The 23,263-nt window shown below is 52.7% G+C and overlaps 1 protein-coding gene across 2 annotated transcripts in view; it reads left to right on the top strand.

The window, feature by feature from the left end:
* The window catches only part of LOC102450481 (carboxyl-terminal PDZ ligand of neuronal nitric oxide synthase protein), a 68,056-nt gene that overhangs the window by 10,621 nt on the left and 34,172 nt on the right, over positions 1–23,263 (top strand). Inside the window, exon 2 of one of the 2 annotated variants that reach the window (XM_075905419.1) lies at positions 464–535. The exons of the other annotated variant lie outside the window; for it this stretch is intronic. Within the exon in view, the coding sequence (XP_075761534.1) occupies positions 464–535 (72 nt within the window). The remainder of the gene's footprint in view (positions 1–463; positions 536–23,263) is intronic. 2 annotated transcript variants of the gene reach the window in all.

Raw genomic sequence — 23,263 nt, 5'->3', positions numbered from 1 at the left:
TAGGGCCAGCCAGGGATGGAGACCCACCTGCCTGACTTCTGTGATGGGGACTGGGACACCACTGCTGGGCCGCCCCATGCTGAGTTGGAATGGCCAGGGCCCCGCCTGCTGTCCCCATGCACGCAGGGTCCTGCTGGCTGCTCACCTTGCCAGCTGCGCTCCGCCGGGGCAGCTCCAGCCTGCCGTGGTTAGCTGTGAGACCAGTTACCCGATAAGCCTAATGCTTCCCAGTGTGCTTACCGGGAAACCGATTGAAGAGTTAACCTTTTGCATCCCTAATTGATGCCTGCCACGGATCCTTCTAGGGGCTGACAGACACGTCTGCCATGCATTTGAGGTGTCCAGCTGCCCAGTCTCTCGTGGGCTCGCTTTCAGCCAAAGACGCGGTTCGTTTTGAAGCCACTGCACTGCCTTTGCGGCAGTTGTTTCCGAAGGCCGTCTCACCGCTCTTCTCTTCTTTCAGTACATCGGCAGCCTGGATGTGCCGAGACCCAACAGCCGTGTGGAGATCGTAGCAGCCATGAGAAGGATTCGGGTGAGTCTGGCTGGGAGTCCGGGTATCTCTGCTGACCCTTGAATGGAAGTATGCCAGTGTCATGGCTCTGTGCGCCCCTTCCCCAGCCCCGCTGCTTGTTACCGCTGGCATGTGAACAGTCGGTCTGCTTTTCTTGAGTAGCTTGGTAGCCACGCTCCTCAGCCGTACAAGGACTAGATCCAGCTCTTCCCCAAATCTCCTCTCCAGAGCAGAGAGAAGAAACCAGCTCCGCCTCCACCGCGTTATGTAATGGCTTCACACCTACCCCCTGGGTTCCCTTTGCAAGTTATTTTAACAGAGGCTTGGTGAGATTCCACTTCTCCTCCTCTCCCCTCTTACTCTTCAGATGGCCTTGTGATTAGGCACGAAAATTTCCCACCTGTCTGGTTATGAAATATCTCGGGTGCGGGTTTACTTTCTCAAAGCCTCCTTCCACTAGCTGCACCGGAGGCTGCTCTGCCAGTCCCCATGTTTGTTCTGTTCTTACCCGTCTGAAGTACTTGGGGGGCTTTTTAATTAATTCAGAGGCTGTTCATAAACGTCTCAAACTTCAGCCGAAGTAGTGCTGGGCTTGCGCCTTTGAAGTCTTCAAAAGGGATTATCCTGGTTTTCTGCCGGTGTTTAAAAATCTAATTTCATTTAAAATGGCTTTTTTTTTTCTTTTTTTAAAGCTTTGCCTGTAGCCAGCTGGAGAGTTGATTTATTCATCTCCAGCCAAGTGCAGAAATGAGATTCCCTGCCTCCTGCCCGGAGACTATTAACATACCTCCTGTCGTAAAGGGCACAGCACAGTGGCAATCTACATGGCCAGATTATGTGTCTTGAAAGTGGAAGGGAATAGCCAAGAGGCAACGGAGAGGGGCTGGTGATGGGGTGGGGACAGCTCAGATGCTGTGGTGAACAGTAGCATCCATTGGGCTGCCTCATGTGTGGCCTGTCAGATTTAAAATTGCCTTGCAAAAAAAAAAGGGGGAGCTTGTTTCTGATCGCGGAGGGACTGTTTGTTCAAAATAAACCCAAGAGGTTTAATTCCTGGTCCCAGCTGCTGATGTAGCACCTGCGATGGGCATTCTGGATGGCTTAACATCCATCGGGGGATTCTGGCAACGTGAAAGCAACAAGCGCGGGGGTTTGGGGAAGCTTTTCACCAGGCCCCTCTGCAACGGGCGAAACCGGCAACTGCGTTGCGGTTTTCTCACACCGCATATTAAAGCAGTTATTCTGGAGCGGGGCGGTTTAACCTCATTTTGCAGCTGGAAGGCAGGGCTTCCCCTTTGGCCTGGGTGGGTGCTGTACAGCAGGCAGGTCTTAGCTGTGTGGGGCAGGGATGTTAGAGGGCATGTAATTGAACGGTTGTGTAACTGCATGGGGAGGGGAACGACAGGCAGCACTGTGGAGCTGGTGCTGGGGGGGAACCGGCTGTAGGAGGCAGCAAAGTGGGCGGGGGAGGGCGACAGGTGGGTCCGCGGAGCTGGCACGGGCGGAGAGCCAAAAGCCGACTCCCCGCGTGTATTGGCTCCAGCCTGCCCCCCTCACCCTCCATGCTGCTGCCTCTCTATTGGAAGCAGCAGTGCGGGGATGGCGGGGGGGCAGACAGATCCTGTGCTCACGGGGAGCCTGCTTAAAGCCACTTCCTCACACGCACCGGCTCCCGTTTCCCCCAGCCTCCACCCTCCACCGCTGCCTCTGATACAGAGGCAGCAAGAAGTGGTGCATGTAGTCACTAAGGCTTCGTCTTCACCGTGAGTTCTTCTGGCAGAAAATATGCTAATGAGGGACTTAGCATGAGTCACGATCTCATTAGCATATTTTCTGCCATTTCTTTTTGTGCCGTGTGGATTTTTTTCCCCCAAAAAAACACCGTTTTGCGCAAGATCCGTATGCCTCACGGGTTTTTACGCCAAAAATCCCCCCCATCCACACTGCTTCTTTTTGCATCGTAACCCCTTGTGGAAAAAATAAACGGCAGAAAATATGCAAATGAGATCACGATTCATGCTAATGAGTCCCTTACTAGCCTATTTTCTGCAAGAAGAACTCTCAGTGAAGACGTAGCCTGTGATTAACCGGTGAGCCCAGGCTACCCACTGACATCCCTAGTGTGGAGCAGGGACTGCTGCTAGTTAACTGTTCGGCAGAGCGCTGATCTCTTGCTAGCAAGTAAGGAACGGGGGGTTTGAGGAGGATACCCGTGCACAGGCAGCATGGGATCGCTGAAGAAAGGAAGTGGCTACTAACTGCTGCCTTGCCTGCAGAAGTCTTGCCTGAACCTGAGTTCTTTAGCTCTCCTGCTAGTGCAGCTGTCCTGTTGGCAGGAACCGTCGTACAGCGACAGGCTGTTTGTGACTGTTATGCTTTAAATGGCTGTCTCCTGGAATGCCAGTGTCAGGGGCACCCTAGGGAAAGAGGCTGCTCCATGGGATGCTGGAGCAGTTTTCACCGGGAGCTTGGATCCCTGCAAACAGGTGCTGTTGCTGCCCCATGCTGCTGCCTCTGATTCAGAGGAAGCAGCGCAGGGTGACGGGGGCTCCCTGAGAGTAGAGCTAGGAGCCGCTGGCTGCTGGCCCGGCCTCAGGGAGCATCGTGTAACCGCTAAGAATTGTGGCATTTACACGTTTATTAAAATAAACGATGCATAACCCACAATGCAAAGGGGCGCAGGCACGGTGGGACAGCTACCTCCAGTGCATCACTCTCAGAGGTGACGGTAGCCATCCAACCGGGGATGCGCTACTTCAAACTACGTTGATTTCTTGCGCACAGTTGGGACATGCCCCTTCGACTTTACAAAATCGGATGCTAAAAAGTCGATCTTAATAAATTTGACCGTCTCTCTGTGTAGACACGGCCTAAGAGATCCTGCCCAGCCCTTGGCAGGTTGCAATCCATGCAGACAGGGCATCTGGGTTGTCAGAGGCTAGTAAGGAAAAATAGGCATATACCAAACTAGTGCTTGTGGTGTCTTGCCATAAGTCGGGGTTCCTTAGGCTGCCCCATGTGCCTGCCCTGTGAAGGGGCCACCTCTAGGGGAGAGGGCACTTCGACCAAGGGGCAACAGAGTGAGCCAGCTGGGATGTGGGTGCTTGCCCAGTGACTGAACAGAGGCTGCAAAATCACTCATGTAAGCGGTTGCCACCCTGGATTGGCACCAGTGATCCTCGATAAACAGCTGAGTGCGCCAATCTCCTGAATCAGCCAGCCTCGGCCTTTTTCTTTTGCCAGGCTCTGGCAGAGCCGGTTAGTCCAGTCATTCGTTCTGCAAATCTATGGCTAATCCTGGCTCTCCAGCCAGGGGCAAAAAGCTAGCTTGCTATGGGGAAAAAAATACAAGCTACTCATCACCCCAAACTCAGTGGCGTCATCCCAGCTCGAGTTGCACAGGAGATGTAGAAAGAGGGAGACTGTAACTCTTGCATCTGGCTGCTCTACAAATCTCCCCTCCTTGAGGCCTCCTTATACCATGCTACATTCTGCGCGTGGCTGCTGCAGATTCGTGCAGGTGACATATGTGAGGCCTTGTCTACGCTGCCACCAACTGCCTTTTGTTGCTAGAACAGTGAGAACGTACACATGACAATGCAATTTTTGTCAAGGGGAAAAACACCCAGTTTTGGTGACAAAAAATCTTCCAGCCCTGAGAGACTTTTGGGATTCTCCCCGCCCCTTCCTTTATTGTCGACAAAGAACCAGTGTGGACTCTGCTGTTTGTTTTGCTTCTACCAGCATCCCCCAATGCCTTCCCTGATGGCTGTGCTTAGAGTTTGGTGATCTCTGCTGCCCTGCAGGCATGCGCCTCTCCCCTTGAATAGCTCCAGGAAGTATCCGATAATTGAGTGAGCTGCTCCGATTGGGGACAAACAAAAAGAGCAAATCGTTGGCATGCTCCTGTTCTGCCCTGCTAGAAACAGTGGCAGGCCGACTGCTACTGCAGGGCGAAGGCTGGAGAGACTTTGACATCCCTCAGCACGGAGAGTTCAGAGTTGTAAGGGAATCCTAAGAAGCGCAGGGATCAGATCTGCTTTCCCACAACACTGCCCTCTGTGATGCTAACCCACAATGCTTTGCTCCGATGTCAGGTTTCTAGCCATGTGTCCATGCAGCGTGGACAATGAAAGGCAGAAATGGGAGGTCAAATCTTCCCAGTGTAGACAGCGCCCGTGACGCTAAGCCATTGGTATTCTCTGCCAGCTCCACAGACCAGGCTGTCTGTAGAATTTAGGATACACACTGAGTTGGGCACAATAAGTCAGTTAGCAACCACTCAAGGTTTATGGCTGAGAATCTCATTCATGACTTTAACCCTGGTTTGCTCAAAGTATACGCTGTTGTTTTGAGGCGCAGGCTTTTTATGCCACAGTATGGGGTAAAAATGAAATCTGTCTTTCACCCTGAATAGATCCTGTCCTAGAGTTACTGACTTTCCTTTTGTTTGTTCTCATGGAATTAGATTTGCAAGACAAACTGAAAAACCTGGTTGCAGATCATATTTCCTCAATTAGAGGAGCCTCCTGCAAATACAGTAGGTGGGGTGGGGGGTGCTTCGTTCTCTCTGCTTTCGCTTTTCATTATGCAATGCTAATCACGCATTTTAAAGTGTCCTAATCCTCACTCTGGATTATTAGCTGCGTACAGTTGCCAGGTTTTTATGATCCTCTGGGTTCAAGCTAATACTCCCCCCCCCCCCCCCCCCCGATGCTGACAAAGAAGGTGATGGAATTTGGTTAGTTCCTGAATAATAAGTAGGACCTGAAGTAGGATTGACTGACAAGCACATCTGGTTCTACCTGCCGCTCGCTCAGAATCTGGTGCGGCTCCAGAGTCAGTCCAGGAGAGAGGGCGTCTATGGGGGACACTGCAGAGAAAGGGTGACTTAGCGTCACAAAATAGCTGCAGGCATTTTGGTCCATCGCCTCAGGCTAGGGTTGCCAGATGGTCTCTGGGTACGTCAGACGTGGGGGGAGTGGCTGGGACTCCCAGCCACCCCCCGCCCCTGCTAGGCTTCTGATGCGCCAAGAGCAGCGATCGCGGTCCTGCCTCCCAGCCTGGGAGTCCCAGCTGGGAGGCGGGGCCGCGATCGGTGCTGGGAGCCTGTGATTGCGTAGAAGCCAGGCGGGACTCCCAGCCACTCCCCCTGCCCCGCCCCCCCGCGCTGATCGTGGCCCCGCCTTCCAGCCGCTCCCCCCACCCACGCCAGGCTTCAGTCCGGTGCGCAGCCGGAAAAATCAGAGAATACTGGACATTGCACATGTCCGGTATTCTCTTTTTTTAAACCGGACAAAGAGTGCGAATACCGGACACCTGGCAACCCTACCTCAGGCACCCCAGGGCTAAGGCGTTGTCTGCCCCAGCAAATGCCACCCCCCCCCGACTCGGACCGACATACATGTCATCGCTAAGTGTCAGTGAAGGGGTGGTTTAACTATCCCGGCAGGAGAGCTCGCTCCCACCGGCACAGAGCAGTTACACAGCGGCCCAGGCATAAGGTTTGGCCCTTGTGCCCGTGGCTGGCTGTCACTGAAGTCCATGGGACTATCCCACAGGCCTGAGGGCAGAGCGGGGCCTGCTGTTTGTCAGACGGTAGCTGTGGGGAAGCTGTTTGGGGTATTGGAATTGTGGGAATGCTAGTTCAGAGCTCCTGGGGCCTAGGGTGTGCAAGGGGAGCCTTCCTGTCCGCCGGGGGACCGTGCCTGTGGAGGGCAGGAAGGGGAAAAGCAGCATCTCCTCCTCTTCCGCTGCAGTCCGTGGCACTCCATGTGGTTCTGGCCTAGGAAATAGCTCTTGGCCCTTCTCCTGGCAGTGAGAGTTCAGGCTGAAAGAACATTGCCGCGCATTCTCCATGGGTTAGGGGTGGGCATAAATGTGGCAGCACGGTGGAGCCCAGCTGTGCGAAGGGCGTAGCCCCATGACAGTAGCTTGTGGAGTCTCTGAATGCTACCAAATATGTCTGGTAACAACAACGCGCCTTGTACTTTGAGATGCCAGAGCACGTTAGACTGAGATCCCACTACAGGTTGGACTGCTCCGGTGCCGTACTAGGGCTCTTGGTAGGGTGTCCGGTATTGCCCCAGACAGTCCGGCATTTTTGCCTCCTGTCCGGTAAAAAAAATTCAGAAAATACAACACACCTAAAATATCCGGTATTTTCTGGTCTTTTTCCCCCCTGCCAGGAGGCAAAAATACTGGACACCTGGCAACCCTAATACACACTCAGCAACCGGGCCTGGCCTTCCCCCCCCTCGGACGCCCCACTGGGCCCCCTGAACCTCCCCCCCTTTCCTGGTTCCGCAGGGGCTTATCTTGTGGCTAAAACAGAAAAACAAAATGGCTGCAGGCAAAAAAGCCTCTTCTTAAAGGGCTTTTATATATATATATATTTTGTAATTGTTCAACAACTTTGGTCTCCCCCCTTTTTTTTTCCTGGTGTTTTTTTTGGGGGGGGGGGAGAGGTGTGGGAGGGGAGGGGTGTTTGGTATTTTATTAAACCCTCTGGCAACCCGAGATGTTGGCTGTTGTGTAATTGAATAATCATGTAACCACATCAAATTTTAGCGGTTACATGATTATTTGATAGTCCCCGGGGGCAGGGCCGGCAGACAATGCGCTGCAGGGTAGCCCCTGCCACCCTGCATTGCTGCCTCTGTATCAGAGGCAGCAGTGTGGGCTGGCAGGTGGGAGCCAGCTCCTTTTGCAGAGCAGCTCCCGCCTGCTGCCTCTGATACAGCTGCTGCAGCATGGGACAGCGGCATCCCCTGTTCACAGGGGGCCCAAGCTCCCCTCAGACAGAGTCTGCTCCGGCATCCCACAGGAAGAAAAGAGCACAAGTGCAAATTCCTCTTCCGAAATATATCATAGGAGCTGCAACATCCTTACAAAGCAGACCTCCAGTGACTCCCATGTAGCTGTGTGGGTCTCTAGTTATTTATTCTGCCGGGACACGAATTTGTGCCAGCTAGCCTAGAGATTCCAAACTTGGCACGTGGACCCCTGCGGCTATTGTAGTTCAAAGCAAGTTTGTCTTGCCATCCAGAAAGAAGCTGTAACACCAGCATTGGAGGTTTAATATAAAGCCACTCCTATTTGCAAAGGCAGCACTTTACTGACACTGCTTCCATCGTGCATTATTAATGTCCAAACAAAGTCAAACCTCCACCCTGGCATATTTCTCCTCTTGTTTCCTTCTGATAACCCTAGGCTTAATAAGCTGTTAAGTCTTTAACAATTGAAATCCCAGAGAAACAGGCCTATACTTATAAATCCTCAGAAGACCTATTAAATAGATTCCCGAGATTGGTTTGGGGTGAGTGGTTTTTTTGGGGGGGAGGGGGGGAATGGCGGGAGAGGATTTCCTGTGTTTGTAACTCCAACCCAGTCTGGTTTATTCCTGCCAGTTTGCTAGCACTGGCTCCATTTCCATGTTTTTAACAAGTGTATTGAATAATTCTAGGATTTTAATGCCAAGTTTCCTGCCTGTAATATTAACCTGGCCTTCCAGCTCTCATGGCTTGATTGGGCAGGCCTGCAAATAGCCACTGAATGGCAGGGTTCTGAGCTGGACAGGTGTGAGGGTGGGGGCTTGGGGAATACTTGTCTCAGGATTTCAGTAAAACTCCCGTAAAACTGTCATTGAGAGTGTTGAGGCTGCTTAGTTTAATTTTTGCTTGGCAAGTAGCACATCTACGGGGTTTGTTTTTTTGCTGCACGGGTGCTTCCAAACATCGCATTTTGCAGCTCCCGGAAACTCTTCCCTGAGTTGTTATGCTTGGCGCTTGGCTGGGTTTCCCTGCCAACTTTGCATTGTTTACAGCTCGCAGCCTAGTTGCTCAAAAGAAACCTGAAAAGCACCCCAGACACTGGGATTCCCGGATTGGTCTTTTCAGCTGGCTCAGCTTCCCTATTTCAATGACACTGCTGGCTGCGTGGCACTCCGTCTGGATGTGTGAAACTTCTCTTGTGTGGAGCAGTCGGAGCCTTTGCACCTGTACCAGGCTGTGCAGCTGCATGACAGGCGCTGTTGCTGGCTGGGGTGTTGCACTGCCAGAAGCTGCTGTAGGGTGTTTCCTTGGGACCTCCCAAAAGAGGAGAATGACCGGTTGTTCCACGTAACCGCTGAGGACAGGGCAAGAAGCAATGGGCTGAAACTGCAGCCAGGAAGATTGAGGTTGGACATTAAGAAAAGTGTTCTAACTGTTGGGATAGTTAAACTCTGGGCAAATTACTTAGGGAGGTGTCGGAATCTCTGTCGCTGGAGAACAGGTTAGACAGACACCTGTCAGAGATGGTTTAGATCAGTGTTTCTCAACCTTTATATTAAAAAAAAAAAGTACCCCTTTAAAAAAAATTAAAGTACCCCCATCACCTAGGGTTTTCTCTCTCTCACAATTTTTTTCTCCCATTGCAACACATTTGTTTAAAGAACTTAATCCTAGCCAGGCGGGCGATTGAAATTTGTGGGTATAAAAAATACAAAAATAATAAAGCGCTGTAAAACTTCAAACAAAACTTCAGTTTTCTCCAAATATCAGTTGTGTTGATGTGCCCCCCCAGACTTCTCTCGAGTATCCCTAAGGGGACTTGTACCAGTGGTTGAGAAACAGTGCTCTAGATCAGTGTTTCTCAGTGAGTGGTCCATGAACCGACACTGAGACATTTCTCCCTCTGCCAGCGTGGCCCGTACGAGCAATCCTGTGGACACCTCCCTTCCCATGCACAAGGTGGAAATCCCCACGTGGCAACTCCAGCCATTGCTGACGTGGGACATGAGAGACCCTGACTTGATTAGCTTCATTAACACAGGCAACTTCTTCCGTCTAGACACCCCCGTGCCTGTCACTTCCACTCCAATCCATCTGACGAAGTGGGTTTTACCCACGAAAGCTTAGGCCCTAGTAAATCTGTTCGTGTCCAAGGTGCCACAGGACGACTCGTTGTTTTTGCGGGTACAGACCGACACAGCAACCCCTCTGAGACCATCTTAGCTAACACAGCATATGGCTGGAAAGCAGCATTGGCTCCACACGACGTCCCTCTCTCCCAGGGAGCCCTCAGTACATGCTTTGTAGGCCATGTTGAGAACTAGGGATGGAAAATCCTGTTTAATTAGTTAAATGTCAAGTTTAACCAGTTAACTGATTAAAAGTGGGGGCGGGGGGAGGAAGCTGGCAGGCTAGCAGGGGGCTCAGAAGCAGCTGGGCTGGAGCGGCCCATGACCCAACTTCCGACCCTGCACTGGGCTGCCAGCTCCCAGCCTACCGGATAACAGGTAACAAGTTACGCATTCACATCCCTATTGAGAGCCACCACTTGTCTTCTGTGGGGAGAATAACCCAGACTTGTGTGTGTGTGTATTTGGGCCTTCACCCAAACCAAGACTTGGGGTCCCGTCGTGCTGTTCACCACATAGATGGCGCCAGGGCCCTGCAAGTTTCTTCTCTGAGAAGGCGTCCATTGGTAATCACTGGCGTCCAGCTCTTCCCGTAGCACCTCCTAGAATGTGTTGAAAGCAAAGCAGCACCTCCGCTGCAGTAGCCCTCGGTGTGCATTCCAAATAACAGTGCCAGGTCGTGCAGGCTGAGAACACGGGTCTGTAATGGGAGAGGAGGCAAGTGCTTGCGTTGGGCCCAGACACGGACCTGCACCTCGCGGAGCTGTGTTCAGTTTTTCTGCCCGGCTCCACGTTAAACTATGGGCAAGGCCACGGCTGCCTGTTTGTGGAAACAGCTGCCAGAAGCTTGTGTCTGGTGCAGCCAGGTCAGAGGAGGGCCAGTGCGGTTTCCTAGACAGATGAGAACAGGAAACCACCAGTTTCCTTGAGTGAGAGCAAAAGGACTCCGTTCTAGGGCTCACGCCCTGCCCGGGACAGAAGACTCCTGTTCAACTCAGCTTTTCGAATGTTTATTGGGCCCTAGCTCTGTGTCCATCGGGCTTTTGGGTAACGAATTGCTCTCAGATAAATAGGAAGTCTCCCTTTCCACAGGGGAGAGCAGAACAGAGATGGCAGGTGCCAGGGGAAAGGTAACTCGCATAGTTTTTACTTCATGGTGCTGCACAGAAAAGGTAAGAAGAACAGTGCGTGGTACTCTAGGCACTGGCCTGACTCTTCCAAGCTGGACACACATTTTGGTGTGTCCAGCTTCAGACATTTGGAGGAACCCAAGTGTTGAAGACCCGCTCTCTAAAGATCAGGCCTTTTAAGATGTTCCCAGTTGGGGGTCCCACGAGGAAGGGTCACTTCTGAAAACAAAGGCCTGGCTCTCAGCCCCTCAGTGAAGAAGATTCTGTAATGAAGTATGGGAACAAACATTAGGGAGACAAGATGACCAGGGTAACGGGCACTTTGATGGTGGTTAGTATAATAACATGCTGTTTGGGTGGGAGAGTCTGTCTTCACTGAGATTGCTTTTCTCCTCCAGTCTCCCATCACTTCTTATAGAATCACAGAACACTAGAACTGGAAGGAACCTTGAGAAGCCATCGAGTCCTGTCCCTGGCCCTCACGGCAGAACCAGGCACCTTCTAGATCATCCCTGACAGGTGTCTGTCCAACCTGCTCTTAAATATCTCTAGTGACAGAGATTCCACAACCTCCCTGGGCAGTTTATCCTAGTGTTTAACCACCCTGACAAGATGTTTTCCCTAATGTCCAACCTAAATCTCCCTTGCTGCAGTTTAAGCCCATTGCTTCTTGTCCTGTCAACAGAAGCCAAGGAGAACAATTTTTCTCCCTCTTCCTTGTGACACCCTTTTAGATATTTGAAAACTGCTATCCTGTCCCCTCTCAATCTTCTCTTTTTTTTCTAAACTAAACAAGCCCACTTCTTTGTCTTTCCTCATAGGTCATGTTTTCTAGACTTACTCGTTTTTGTTACTTTTCTCTGGACCTTCTCCAATTTCTCCACATCTTTCTTGAAATGTGGTACCCAGAACTGGACACAACGCTCCAACTGAGGCCTAATCAGCGCAGAGTAGAGCGGAAGAATGACTTCTCGTGTCTTGCTCACAACATTCCTGTTAATGCCTCCCAGAATCATGTTTGCTTTTTTTGCAACAGTGTCACACTTTTGACTCCTATTTAGCTTATGGTCCACTATGTCCCCTAGATCAGTGCTTCTCAACCAGTGGTACGAGTACCTTTACGGGTACCCGAGAGAAGTCTGGCGGGTGCATCAACATAACTGACATTTGGAGAAAACTGAAGTTTTGTTTGAAATTTTACAGCGTTTTATTAATTTTGTACTTTTTACACCCTAAAATTTCATTGCACAGCCAGCTATGATTAAGTTGTTTAAACAAATGTGTTGCAACAGTAGAAAACAATTTTGTGCATCTGAAAACTGTCGGTACTGGGGCTACTTACAATTTTTTTGTTTTGAAAAGGGGTACTTTAGAAAAAAAAAAGGTGGAGAAACACTGCCCTAGATCCCTTTCTGCAGTGCTCCTTCCTAGACAGTCATGTCCCTTTCTGTACGTGTGAAACAGATTGTTCCTTCCTAAATGGAGCACTCTGCATTTGTCCTTATTAAATTTCCTCCTATTTACCTCAGACCATTTCTCCAGTTTGTCGAGATCATTTTGAATTATGGCCCTCTCCTCCAAAGCACTTGCAACCCCTCGCGGCTTGGTATCATCTGCAAACTTAATGAGCATACTCTCTATGCCCGTGGTCACCAACAGGTCGATTGCGAGGCGTCCTGTCCGCCCCGCCTTCATTTCCCTCCCACCCCCAAGAAGCCCCACTACCTACCTCAAGTGAAAATGGAGGTAGTGTAGGCTTCCCGGGAATAGACACATCCTGCAGCTTAGCGCCACTTCCGGCGATTCCGCAAGTGCACTAGGTGCTCTGCTGGGTGTACTGCGGGAGGGAGCATTGGCTCCCAGCACCGCACAGGAGGGGTGAGTCAGCCCCAGGGGGTTGGCGCCGGGGCAAGCGCACGTGGGGCTTCCCTGCGCCGGGGGTTCGGCCCCGGGGCAGGCACGTGCTGGTTTCCCTGAGGGGGAGGGGGCGGAAATCCTGGGAGGAGGCAGATGCCCTTTTCCAGTCTTCCGGAATCTCTTCCGACTTCCATGATTTTTCAAAGACGATAGCAAAAAGTTCAGATCAGCTCCTTTATCAGCTCCTTGTAGGAGGTTTTATCTTCCTCCTCCCACATAATCTCTCCTCCAGCTGCGCTGACATGCTTCCCTGATGGCCTTTTGTCTCCGGCCCCTGTGGACAGCGCACCTTGGCTGGCTGTGGTGTTTGCCGTCTGCTCTGTCTCCCAGGCTTATGGACGAGCTCCATCCAAATCAATATTCCGCTCAATGAAGCAAAGCGGCAGCACTAGGAAAGGACAATTAGTCACCCAGACTAACAGCCAGGGGCAGCAGAAGTGGCACCATGGAATCAGGCAGCCAACAGCACAGAGCTGGCTGGTTCTCCGCAGCATGAGCATCCCTACTGTAGACAGTAGAACTGTCCAAGAGGTCTGACCCTGATACCTGTCTGCTGGCCATGTGGGCCGCTCAGGCTAACATGCCAAAGGGTGTAGGGAAAGCATCAGTGACACCTCACTGGAACCTGCAAGGTCCTATCAGATGCCTAGTGACAGGATTTAATGCAGTTTAAAGGGTTCTGTCACATCTGATTAGGCTAATCTACGCCTTTCAGGGACCTGGCCAATACAGTGACTGGTGTTTTAGGCTACTGAATGGTAATTGCAGCTTAAATCCCTCAGTCCAGGTTTAGTTTTTCTTCAGTTGTTGCATCTATAGCTCCCGAGTCTCCCATGTGGCACCATGGTGGGTCACAGCAGAATTGCTGGGATCCTGGCAGCCAAGTGTGTGGATGGGCATTTCCTGCAGGATGGCACCCCAATGGGGCAGCAGATTCTACTTAACCTTGTAGACCTCAACTCTTTGAGTGCTCAGCCTCCCATCCCTCCATGTGGGACTCAGGTCAGTAACTTCTTCACTTTTCCCAATTAACTGCTTGCTAGTCCTTTTCCCACTCTGGTCTCCCCTAGCCACCCATAGTAGCTGTGGGATTTCCTACATTCCTCTCAACAAACACATGTGCCATTAATATGTTCCTACAGGCCCCTTCCTGCCCTTCACTGTTATAGCCTGCCTCCTTGGGATTAATACACCCTCCTCGCTACTCCTCCCACTGTCTTGAGGGAATATGCCTCTCCTATGCACTCTCAGCAACTCCTTGCTCCCTGCTGGTCTTTCTTGACTGAGCTAAAGCCAGCTTTATATAGTGTTCTAGCCACTCTTTTCCCAGCATGCCTTGAAGCAGCCAGGTTCCTTCTTGGGACTACATCTCCCAGAATTCCCTTGCCATTAGGCCAAGCACCAGGAACAGGTGAGCAAGGCAGAGGCAGCTGCTCTTAAAGTGGCCAGCATGTTTTGTTACGCTGCTGCTGAAGACTTCCTTGTTGGTTAGCAGGTAACACGTTGATTGACTTGAATGTATTTCAGATATATGCTTCCTGAGTACGTTTAGAGCGACGTTTTCATTTCTAAGCTGATTGCAGAAAAAGTTTTAGAAACCTAGAAGGTCTCTCTGAAATCATCTGGAATATCTGACTGGACCGTATCCCAGACTAATGCAAGAACAGTTTATGCAGCTGCTGCTCTTGAGATTTAGTTAGAGACCGTCATATTGTCATAAGGCAAAGAGAAAGGGCTTTTAATTAAACTTGCATTCTGCAGATGCAAAGTCTACACCCAGCCGCATAGTTTGGAGCTCTCATAGAGAACAAACTATTCCCAGCTCATAAATCATGATGAGGGAGGGGAGGGAAGTAGACTGCTTTTGTATACAACATCAGGAATCCAAGATAAAATACAACCGTCTGTCTATCCTTTGGGAATATTTAATCATGGCATCGCATAGGGTACCAGTGAAAAGCAGTCCCTGCTGCATTCAGGTTCACTAGTCTCTTCATATACTGTTTTTCTTTGTCCCTTAGGAGCACTTACAAATTTCTGTCCTGAAAAAAACAGCAGCAAAACCGCACCACCTTTTAGTGGAGAAAAGTAACTCAGAGTCTCTTTAAGCACCTAGGCTTGTAAGTTTGAAACCACTGAGCCTCGTTCTGCTCATAGCGATGCCAGTTTAATTCTGATCTTTGGCCTCTGTATCGGGAAAACAACTTTGCTATAGCTACAGTCCTAATTTTTTCAAAAGCAACCTTGTGATTTTGGGGCTGCCATCGTTTTTAGAGCATGTTCAAAGAGGATGCTAAGTGTGACTGATAACAGATGGATGGAGGCATCAGTAAATGAAATGTGTAGTCTCAAAACAAGTGACCTTTTAATGCCTTCCTTGGATTGCTGAAAATGGTTGGCTTCTCGATTGTGGGGGATGGAAACAGATATTACATAGTTTTGCATGGGAGTCATGCTAGACTGGGCTTAGTTTCGAGGCTAATAAATGGAGCAGTTAAATAGATACAAGTTAACTTGAACTGTTAATACCAAGCAGAGTAAGAGAGAGCTCTTTAACAGCAGTGCTACAAGGCAGAGACTTTTTTATTCTAAACCAAAGTGGTTTTAACTGTACAATCATTTTACTATGTACTAGCACTTGGATTTAGTCAGTGTAAAATTGCCAGATAAGATCTCGACAAGGACTTGTAGCTGGTTTGAAATAAAGTGGCTTTTCCGACCAATTCTATTACTGGAGAGGAGAGGTTCGTAGGGATGAAATACTGCGTAGAACAATCTGATCTCTTTCTACCTGGCTGTCTGGAAAAAGTGTAATGAGCCAGCACCGGAGTGGGCGCAAGCACATTCGATTAACTCGTTAATGAGAAGGTATCTTAATCCAAGTGATAAGTGTGCTTGGGAGTCTAATCCGGTTAACCAGGTGGTGCCTGGTTGCTTAGAGAATGCCTCCGCTGTGTTTCCTGTTAAGTGTTGAAGCCCTAGCACGAAGAGCAGATCTGAGCCGACCAGCTGGTTTCTTCTGTAAACATTACTGCCCGAGGCTTATGGTCTCCACAGCAGCTTGACGTGATCCAGAGATGGGAACAAAATAGACACCACACAAACTGGAGATCTGCCTCTATGGCGAAGCTAGTAGAAATGAAAGGGGGGGGGGGGGGTTAATGGTTTTTTTTTTGTTTTTGTTTTTTTTAAATCCCCTGCACTCGATGTCAAATTCTTGCTTTTCTAAGCCAGCTACTAGTTTTAGTTAGGGGTGTTAAAAATGGTGTCATAGAGTAACCATGTAACCGCTGAAAATCTTCAGTGTAAAGCTTAGCTTTATATTGCAGAGTTTGCACCAAAACCTCCCCTGGAAGTAGGGCTGCCAGTCCCTGTCAGCCTGGTTCACAGGGAGGCCTGCCACAACAAAGCCACCTCCCCAGGAGCCGGCTGAGTGTAACCGAGACCATTAACCGGTGAGCATCAGCTTATCGGTTAATGGGTTATACTCTGACGCCCCTAGTTTTGGTGCAAACTCCTGGCTGCTTGTCACCTCCTTTGCTGTGTTTCGGTCATGTTGGTCTGCGCCCTGCACGTGGGAAAGGCTAGTTCTGATGTGGAGATGCAAAAACCGTTCCTGTCCCGGGGGCTGTGGTCCGTTCTGTTCAGGCACCAATACCTCACCTGTCCCCCGGGACCAGAGTCCCTTAGACTCTATGGGTCTGTCTTACTTCTGGCTTGCGCGCTAGGGCTCTGACCGCAGAGCTGCCTGGTGGTTAACCACGGTTCCTCGCCCGCACTGGCTTTGTTCCACGCTTCTGTTTTCCATTCTGCCTTCGTTCAGCACTCAATGAGGCCTGAAGGCGTTTTGACCAAATAACTCTGATAAAGCTACACCATAAAAATTCTTAATGGCTCCCTGGAGGGGGGGATGCTTGGGCAGGGGAGCAGCGAGTCCTAAAAGGCTTTAAATTAGTTTCCTCCCTCTTCTGCAGTGATTATTAGACGCTCTCTAAATAGCCTTTCCTTAGGCCAGCTGGACCATCTGGCATGCGCGTGGCTGTTTTCAAGAGCACCTGAGTCACTTCCCCTCCCTCCCTTTCCTCATTCCGTCACCGTTGGTGACTGGCTACCAGCCGTGCTCCGGGAGCTGAGAGAGCGCCCGGGGCTTCTGCGCTGAGACGGGGGTGCTTCGCCCCAGGGAAGGGGCGTTTCATGATGCTGCCTGCCCCGGGCAGCACCGGTCTCGGCCTAGCCTCACTTCACCGCCCTGGGGCCCAGGTTGTGAGGCACCACAGTCTTGTGGCCTCCGTATTGACGGACGTGCTGCTCTCACAGGCTATTCGCCTCTTCGGCGTGGTCTCCCCATAAGGCAGGGGTGGGCAAAGGGCCCTCTGTGAGCCGGATCTGGCCCACCAAGCTGGTGGATCCGTCCCGCAGCTGCCCTGCCACTCTCCCTGCCCCCAGGTTTATTCCTGGGTAGGAGAACAGGGCCTGGGGTCGGGGGAGCGCGCAAATCTCGCCCCCGCAAGAGCGTGCAGTGGCTAGAGAGACACGCTGGCTGTGCTGGAGTGTCTCTCTAGCAACCACATGCTCTTCGGCAGCAAAGAGACTTGCATGCTCCCCCAGACGCTAAATGACCTCCTGGTATCCTCCTGCTAGGCACCTAGAGGGAACCGCCAGCTGTTCTAAAACAGCTGGTGGTTCCCTCTAGGGGGTGGGGCAAGGGAGGGAGGGGGAAGACGTCTCGCGCTCTCCCACCCCAGGCCAATCGGCGGGGGGGAGAGGGCACAAGAAGTCTCCTGGCCCGGCTCCTTCTCGGGTAGCCCAGGGTCACTTCAGAAACTTAAAAATAGGGTGATGCAGGGTGAATAGCCACTGAGGATTAGCAATGGAGAGCAGAACAGATGGGGAGAGGATGAGGCAAAGGGGGCAGCAGATACACAGGGCTAATTTGAGATGTGGGGAGCAGGGGCAAGTGGGGGAATCCGTTTTGTTCCTTGTAGCTAATTCAGCCCATTCTTTTCTCTCCTGTTTCAGCCCCACGTTTGGGATAAACCCTGTCCAGTCACTGTCTTCTCTCTCCTTAACTGTCTGAACTCTCTCTTAACTGTCTTCTCAGTTAAGGGTAAATCTCTGTTGTAGTTTTCTAAATCCCTTCCCAGCTCATCCCCAAAAGTGCAGCACTCAGCCAGGAAAGAGGCATGTGGGTTTTTCTGGGAAGTGTGAGGGATATCCCTTGGCTCTAGAGGCTCTGGGGGGAGATGCCTCACTTCCAGGAAAGCTTCCATGGGTATTTTGTCTGTTCCGAACGTGAAACCAATCCCTCACGCAGGAACTCGGGGCCAGATTTTTTCAAAGGCATTTAGGTGCCTGAAGATTCAGACAGGGAGTTTTGAAAAATTCCTCCCGCTGATTTCAGTGGGACTTGCATGGTGCTTTTACCAGTCTGGCTTTTTATGCTTTTGGTGCTGGGAGCAGGGAAAGCCAGATTTCTCTAAAGGAAGGGTCATGTCCGTTACGTGCATGTAACGTGGGCATTGTGGGAACTCTGGCAAAGCAGCCGAGCTCCCTGCTGGAAGCTGGAACCCCAGATCTGATCTCTTGCACCATCAGCGTGTAAAGATGCGCCTAGCCATGGGGATTTCCATCCGGAGCAAGACTACGTTGGACTTCCCAGGCCTTCAAGGTGGTGGGAAATGTTTCGTAAAGGAGAGTTAAAAGCCACTGAAGACTGTTTATTCCCGGGCAGGAGAACAGAGTGGGCCCTCAGCCCCGATCTGACTGAGACCAGATGGTGGGTGGGCTTGTTGGTGAAGGTTGCTGGCCTTGCTGGTTTGGAGATAGCAAAGGGCACTCTGGCATGAAAACAGAAAGGAGCCAACAGGGCCTGAAATGCAGTGTGAGCACTGGACTGCACCCCAGCACCTCCGCTTCGCTCCCTGACGGTACCTCTCCGTTGAATGCTGGATTCTGACCAGCATGCCCTGTAAGCCGTGCACTTGTGCAGCCGCTCAGGAGAGATTCAGCCGGATGGCGTTTGATGAGCGGAGCACCCACAGCTCGGTTTTGTGTATCTCTAGGTGGTGCACATTCGCACATGCCTCGGTGCATGTAAAATTGATTCTGCGTCTGGATGGAAAAGTGCTAATCTGCTTTCCACCGAGTTATCGCCACCAACCCTCTGCTTGGAGGCAGAGAGACTGATGCCTTTTCCCCCCACTTAACCCTTTCCCCAGTGGCCAAGTCCTTAGCCAGCCTTCATTGCATTCGGCATTCCTGGTTGAGCAATGTGCTATGCTCTGGGTGTGGGCACGTGGCACTTTGCAGGCTGAAACGCTGTCTCTTGGGGAATGCGATGAGCCTTGTTTTCTTGTGTCTCGCCCTTGCTTTCTATCTGATTATTTTTAGGCCTGAACCGCTCCGCACCTGGGAGCGCAGATCCATGAGACCGGCCGCTAGCTGAGGCTCAGTGTCTTACCCCTCTGGGGCTCCTGACTTCAGCTGGGCCGTGTCGTAACTCGCAGCCTTGTGCCAGCTTCCTCGCCTCTCCACCTCCCCTTGCAGCCAAGGCGTACACGTGCAATTTCCTCTGTGCTGGGAGTGAGAGGCCCCCCCGGGACTGAGCTCGTCTCCTCCCGGGAGCGCATTGATGTCAGATGAATTGTGTCAAACTGCTCTAACCACTCACTGCTCTTTCGAAAAGCTAACGCAAGCTGGGCCTCCGTCCCCCCCGGCCAGCGCTTCACGCGGCCCCGGTATTTCGTTCCTCCGCTTCAGTTGCACAAGACAGATCTTTTGGCTGGAATGTCCGAGGGGACAGTCCCCTGGGGGTGGGGTGAAGGCGTAGAACGCTCTTTCCACGTGTCGATGCTTGTTTCGAATACTGCCGGGTGGGGGGGCGGCAGGAGCGCAGACTTGCAGGCCTTAGTTTGTAAACACAGGCCTTATGCCAGCATGAGACGGGACCCAAGGCCTGGGGGCTTCTCTTGGTCCACATTTTGCCTTCCAGCCCCTTCAGCTGAGTATGACGTATGTTAAGAAAGAGGTGCTTCCCTCTCTGCCCTGCCCGTGTGTTAGGGGCTCTGGTTCCCCCGGTGCTGGCTGAGCAGTGACACATGCTGCTGGAGTCCCTGAGCCTAGAGCAAAGTTGTTCTGTCGTGCGCGCTCCGCGTTCCTGCGAGGGGTCTAAAAAACACTTAGAATAGCTAACTTATTAAACGATTTGTTTAACCGCTTAGCCACAGGCAGGGGACTCCTCTGGCCTTCTGCATTCAGGGTCTTGACAGCCGGGGTGCCGTGGGGAGGGAGCTGCCCCCACCGGCTGGGCTCTCCAGTTAACAGCTTGCTGGCAAGGCTAATGCATGCCAGGGAACTAGCAACGCTGTTACATCCTTACTTCCTGAGTCCACATGGGAGAGTGATTCTGCTGTAAACGGGTCCTAGGATGAGATCATAGTGGTGCTGAAAACGGAAGTGAAACAGCTCAGGAGCAGGCAGGAACCACCCCTGTGAAAGGAGGTAGGCACCTTACACGGCGTTGCTCAAAAACGCTGCTCCTCTGGCAGAAGCATCCAGCGTTGCATCCTCAGAGACGGAAAAGAGCAACCGCGCCAGCCTGAGCTGAGCCTGGCAGACATGCCTGGCTCTGTTTTACCTTTTGGGTAAATAGTTTGCTCCCGGCGGGCCTGGGAGGAGTACAGATGGTCCCCAACAGGCTGAATTCACCTGCTGCAAGGAGGAGGTGGCGGGGGGGTGCTGGCAGCCTGTCCCCCCAGCCTGTGGAGGAGACCCCCCCCCCTTAGAGCTTCAGTTTTATTTCGTCACAATAAAACCGCCTCCCCTTATTAGCAGAGTCATTCCTCTGGCCCCAGTGTCTCCTGTGGGAACCATCGCTTCCTGCCATACCCACCTCTTGTCTGAAACGCCACCTGCGCCCTGCCTCTCCACAGCTGCTGAGCTCTTTCAGCCGTGGCCGGGAGCCAGGGGCTTTGCAGGCAGCTGCCTGAGCCCTTCTAATCTGGATCCAATGAACACCTCTGTCAGGCCCGTTCTGAAAGGGGCTTTGCTTATCCACCGGGCTGGCCGGCCAGGGCCGGGCCCCTTGACCATCTTGGTGTAGGGGGACTTCTGAGCATCCTTGAAGCTAGATCAGGCAAAGAACTCTCGGTACATCTACGCAGCAGTGTTCTTCTGAAAGAACATACCGCGCGTCGACACGACAAGCCTGTACTGCGAAATAATGGGGATTTAGAGGCCTTCTCGCTCCGACTCCTGTAACCCTCATTCCCCCTTCTTTAGCGCCGCTACTCAGCTTGCACCGTCTGCAGCAACGGACGTGTTTGCCTCCTGGCACCTGGGTGGTATGGAGTCTGCTGGGTAGCCCGGCGAGAGCTTCCTACTGGGGTTGGGAATGGTTAACCAGTTAACTAGTAAGCCAAACCCATCCCAGGTGGTGCTCCCCCGGGATAGTTAACCGACGCCTCAGAGCCGACACCTCCGTGTCAGCACGCTCCTTAACCCCCCCCCCCCCCCCATGCACACAGTGAGCTCCGTCCCCGGCCCCCTCCCCACCAGCACTGCCGCACTCCTCAGCTCTGGTAGGAGCAGATGCGGCAAGGCCCTGCCCCCTCCCCCGTTAATACCGACTATTTAAAGTCTAAATCATTGCTCAGCTCTCTCTCTGCAGGCAAAGTGACAGGAACATGCCTGTGAGGAGCCGGGGAAGATTTGAAAACGGTTCTTAATTTATCGTCTGTCTTCCCAAGCAAGTCCTACCATGTACAAGCAATAAACTGCATCTCCTTCGGGGATAGCCAGGACACGCGCCCATTAATCACCGCTGAGTCCCTCCCTCCCGCCTCCCTTTACCCCTGTGCAAGCCACAGATCCTCGTGGCTGCCACCACCTGGCTTAGCTGTTTTACTGGCCGGTGAGGAATTGAGCCAGGGCAGTTTCCTCTCTGGTCTCCCAGAGGCTCCCATGTCTCGCCTGGGGGTGCCCTCGCAGCCTGTCAGCGTCTTGCCCGCAGACACCCAGGGAGGCTTGAGACCCTGAGTCCTAACAAGGGATGTGAATGGTGAATTGTTTAACTGCCGTGGGCAGGGAGCTGCTTCAACCCAGTGGGCCCGGCACAGGCAGGGGTGTTCCAGCCCCCCAGAACAGCCCCTGTCCATGGGGCGCCCTAGCCCAGATGTGGTGGGGGACCAGCCCAGTTGGTGTGTCCTGTCCTCCTCTAATTACCGATTAAACAGTTTTACATCCCTAGTCCTAACAATGCTCTAAACCACAAGCTAACCATCCTCCCACGTGTGCCAGTGCTGCCTGGGGCCCTGTTGCCCAAGCGTTGCCACGGAGCAGTCCTGGCCTGTCTGGCGCACTTATCCTTCCAGCCTTTGCTGTGAGACTCTTTGGGGTTACAGCTGCAAGCGCGCCAAAGCCGACAGCTTGCCACGTGCCCGATGGTGGTGCCGAAGGAGACCCCCGCAGGGCAGGGAGAGCATGAAGTGCCACGTGCCCAGAAGGGGGGCACGGAGGTGAGCTGTTCTCCCAGCAGGGAGTGGGGCCCTGCTGCACACGTCGTACAAACAGCAGCGTCCGTTCCAGAGGGACCCGGTGAGCTTCATCGGCTTCCCCTCAGATGAGCATCTCTTCTTGGGTCTTTGGAGAGCATCCGCTCTGAGACACCAGGAGGGTCTCCGGCCACGTGGGCTACAGTGGGCCCTGCGCCGTGTCTGGGGCCTCAAGCCGCATTCACAGCACAAATACGAATTAAGGCTCCTGGCGTCCCCAGGCCAGTTCTGGACAGCTCTCCCAGGGGGCTCAGAACCAAGGCTGTGGCTGAAAACAGCAGGCGTTGGAAGGGGTCTCAACCCAGCACGGCTCGGTACTCCGGTCTAGTGTGTGACCACCGGGGTGGAGGGCAAGAGGCTGACGGTCTCATTCTAGTTTAGAGAGAGCAACCGAACGTTTCCAGACTCCTGGCCTTCAGCGCTCTCCTGTCCGGGAAGCAGCGAGCGCCGCAGATGGGCTGAGACATGCTGCTGCGTTCACGTGTCTGGCGGAGAACGAGCCTGCGGTGCTTTGCCCACAGCGATGCCAAGCTCTCCACACGCTCCCCGCGACAAACCACGAGATGCCGCCTTTGCAGCCTGGCTCTGCAGCCCACCCTCCGTGCCGGCCCTGGGTCGGGTGGGGATCCATGCTGGCTCCCTGCCCGATCTCCCCAGTACTCGGCTCTGCCCTGGTGAAGGGCCCTGGAGCACAAAGCCTCTCTCATCCCCTGAGCAGACAGCGTCCACGTCCTGAGGGCAGCTTCCCTGCCACGGGCCTCCCTCCTGACTGGGCCAGGGCGCTCTTTTGTGGGCAGAGGATAGAGGAGTCTCCACAGGCCGTCCCAGGAAAGGGGTGGTTCTGGGAGAGGCCTGTGTCCGCTGGGAACCAGAGTTAGGTCAGAGAGTAACTTCCAGGCCCTGGGCTGGATTGAATGGAGCTCTAGAGGCGACGGGTCCATTGGCTTTCAGCCCGGCCTATCCCCAGTGAGAGGAAAGGCAGGGCCAGGATAGCACAGCAGGCTGGAAAGATGCCCTTGTGCCCTTTCCATGAGTGACTGGTGTGGGGCTGCCTGGGTGAATTGGGCCAGAGCAGCCGTGTGTGGGAACGCTCCCCGTGAAACCTGGCCGCAGCAGAGGATCCCTGGAGACGACAATGGCGCTTTTGTTGGCGAGGCCTCGAAGGGCACATGACATCCCCTTGCACTGGGCTGCGTGGGGAGGGGGGCACTGAATCTCTTCGGCAACGCAGAAAAAGGCTGCTTGTAGC

Source organism: Pelodiscus sinensis, chromosome 22 (assembly GCF_049634645.1).
Source record: "Pelodiscus sinensis isolate JC-2024 chromosome 22, ASM4963464v1, whole genome shotgun sequence".
Taxonomy (NCBI): Eukaryota; Metazoa; Chordata; order Testudines; family Trionychidae; genus Pelodiscus; species Pelodiscus sinensis.
The sequence above is the reverse complement of the archived record's forward strand: the minus strand, read 5'-3'. Positions and strand labels throughout refer to the sequence as shown.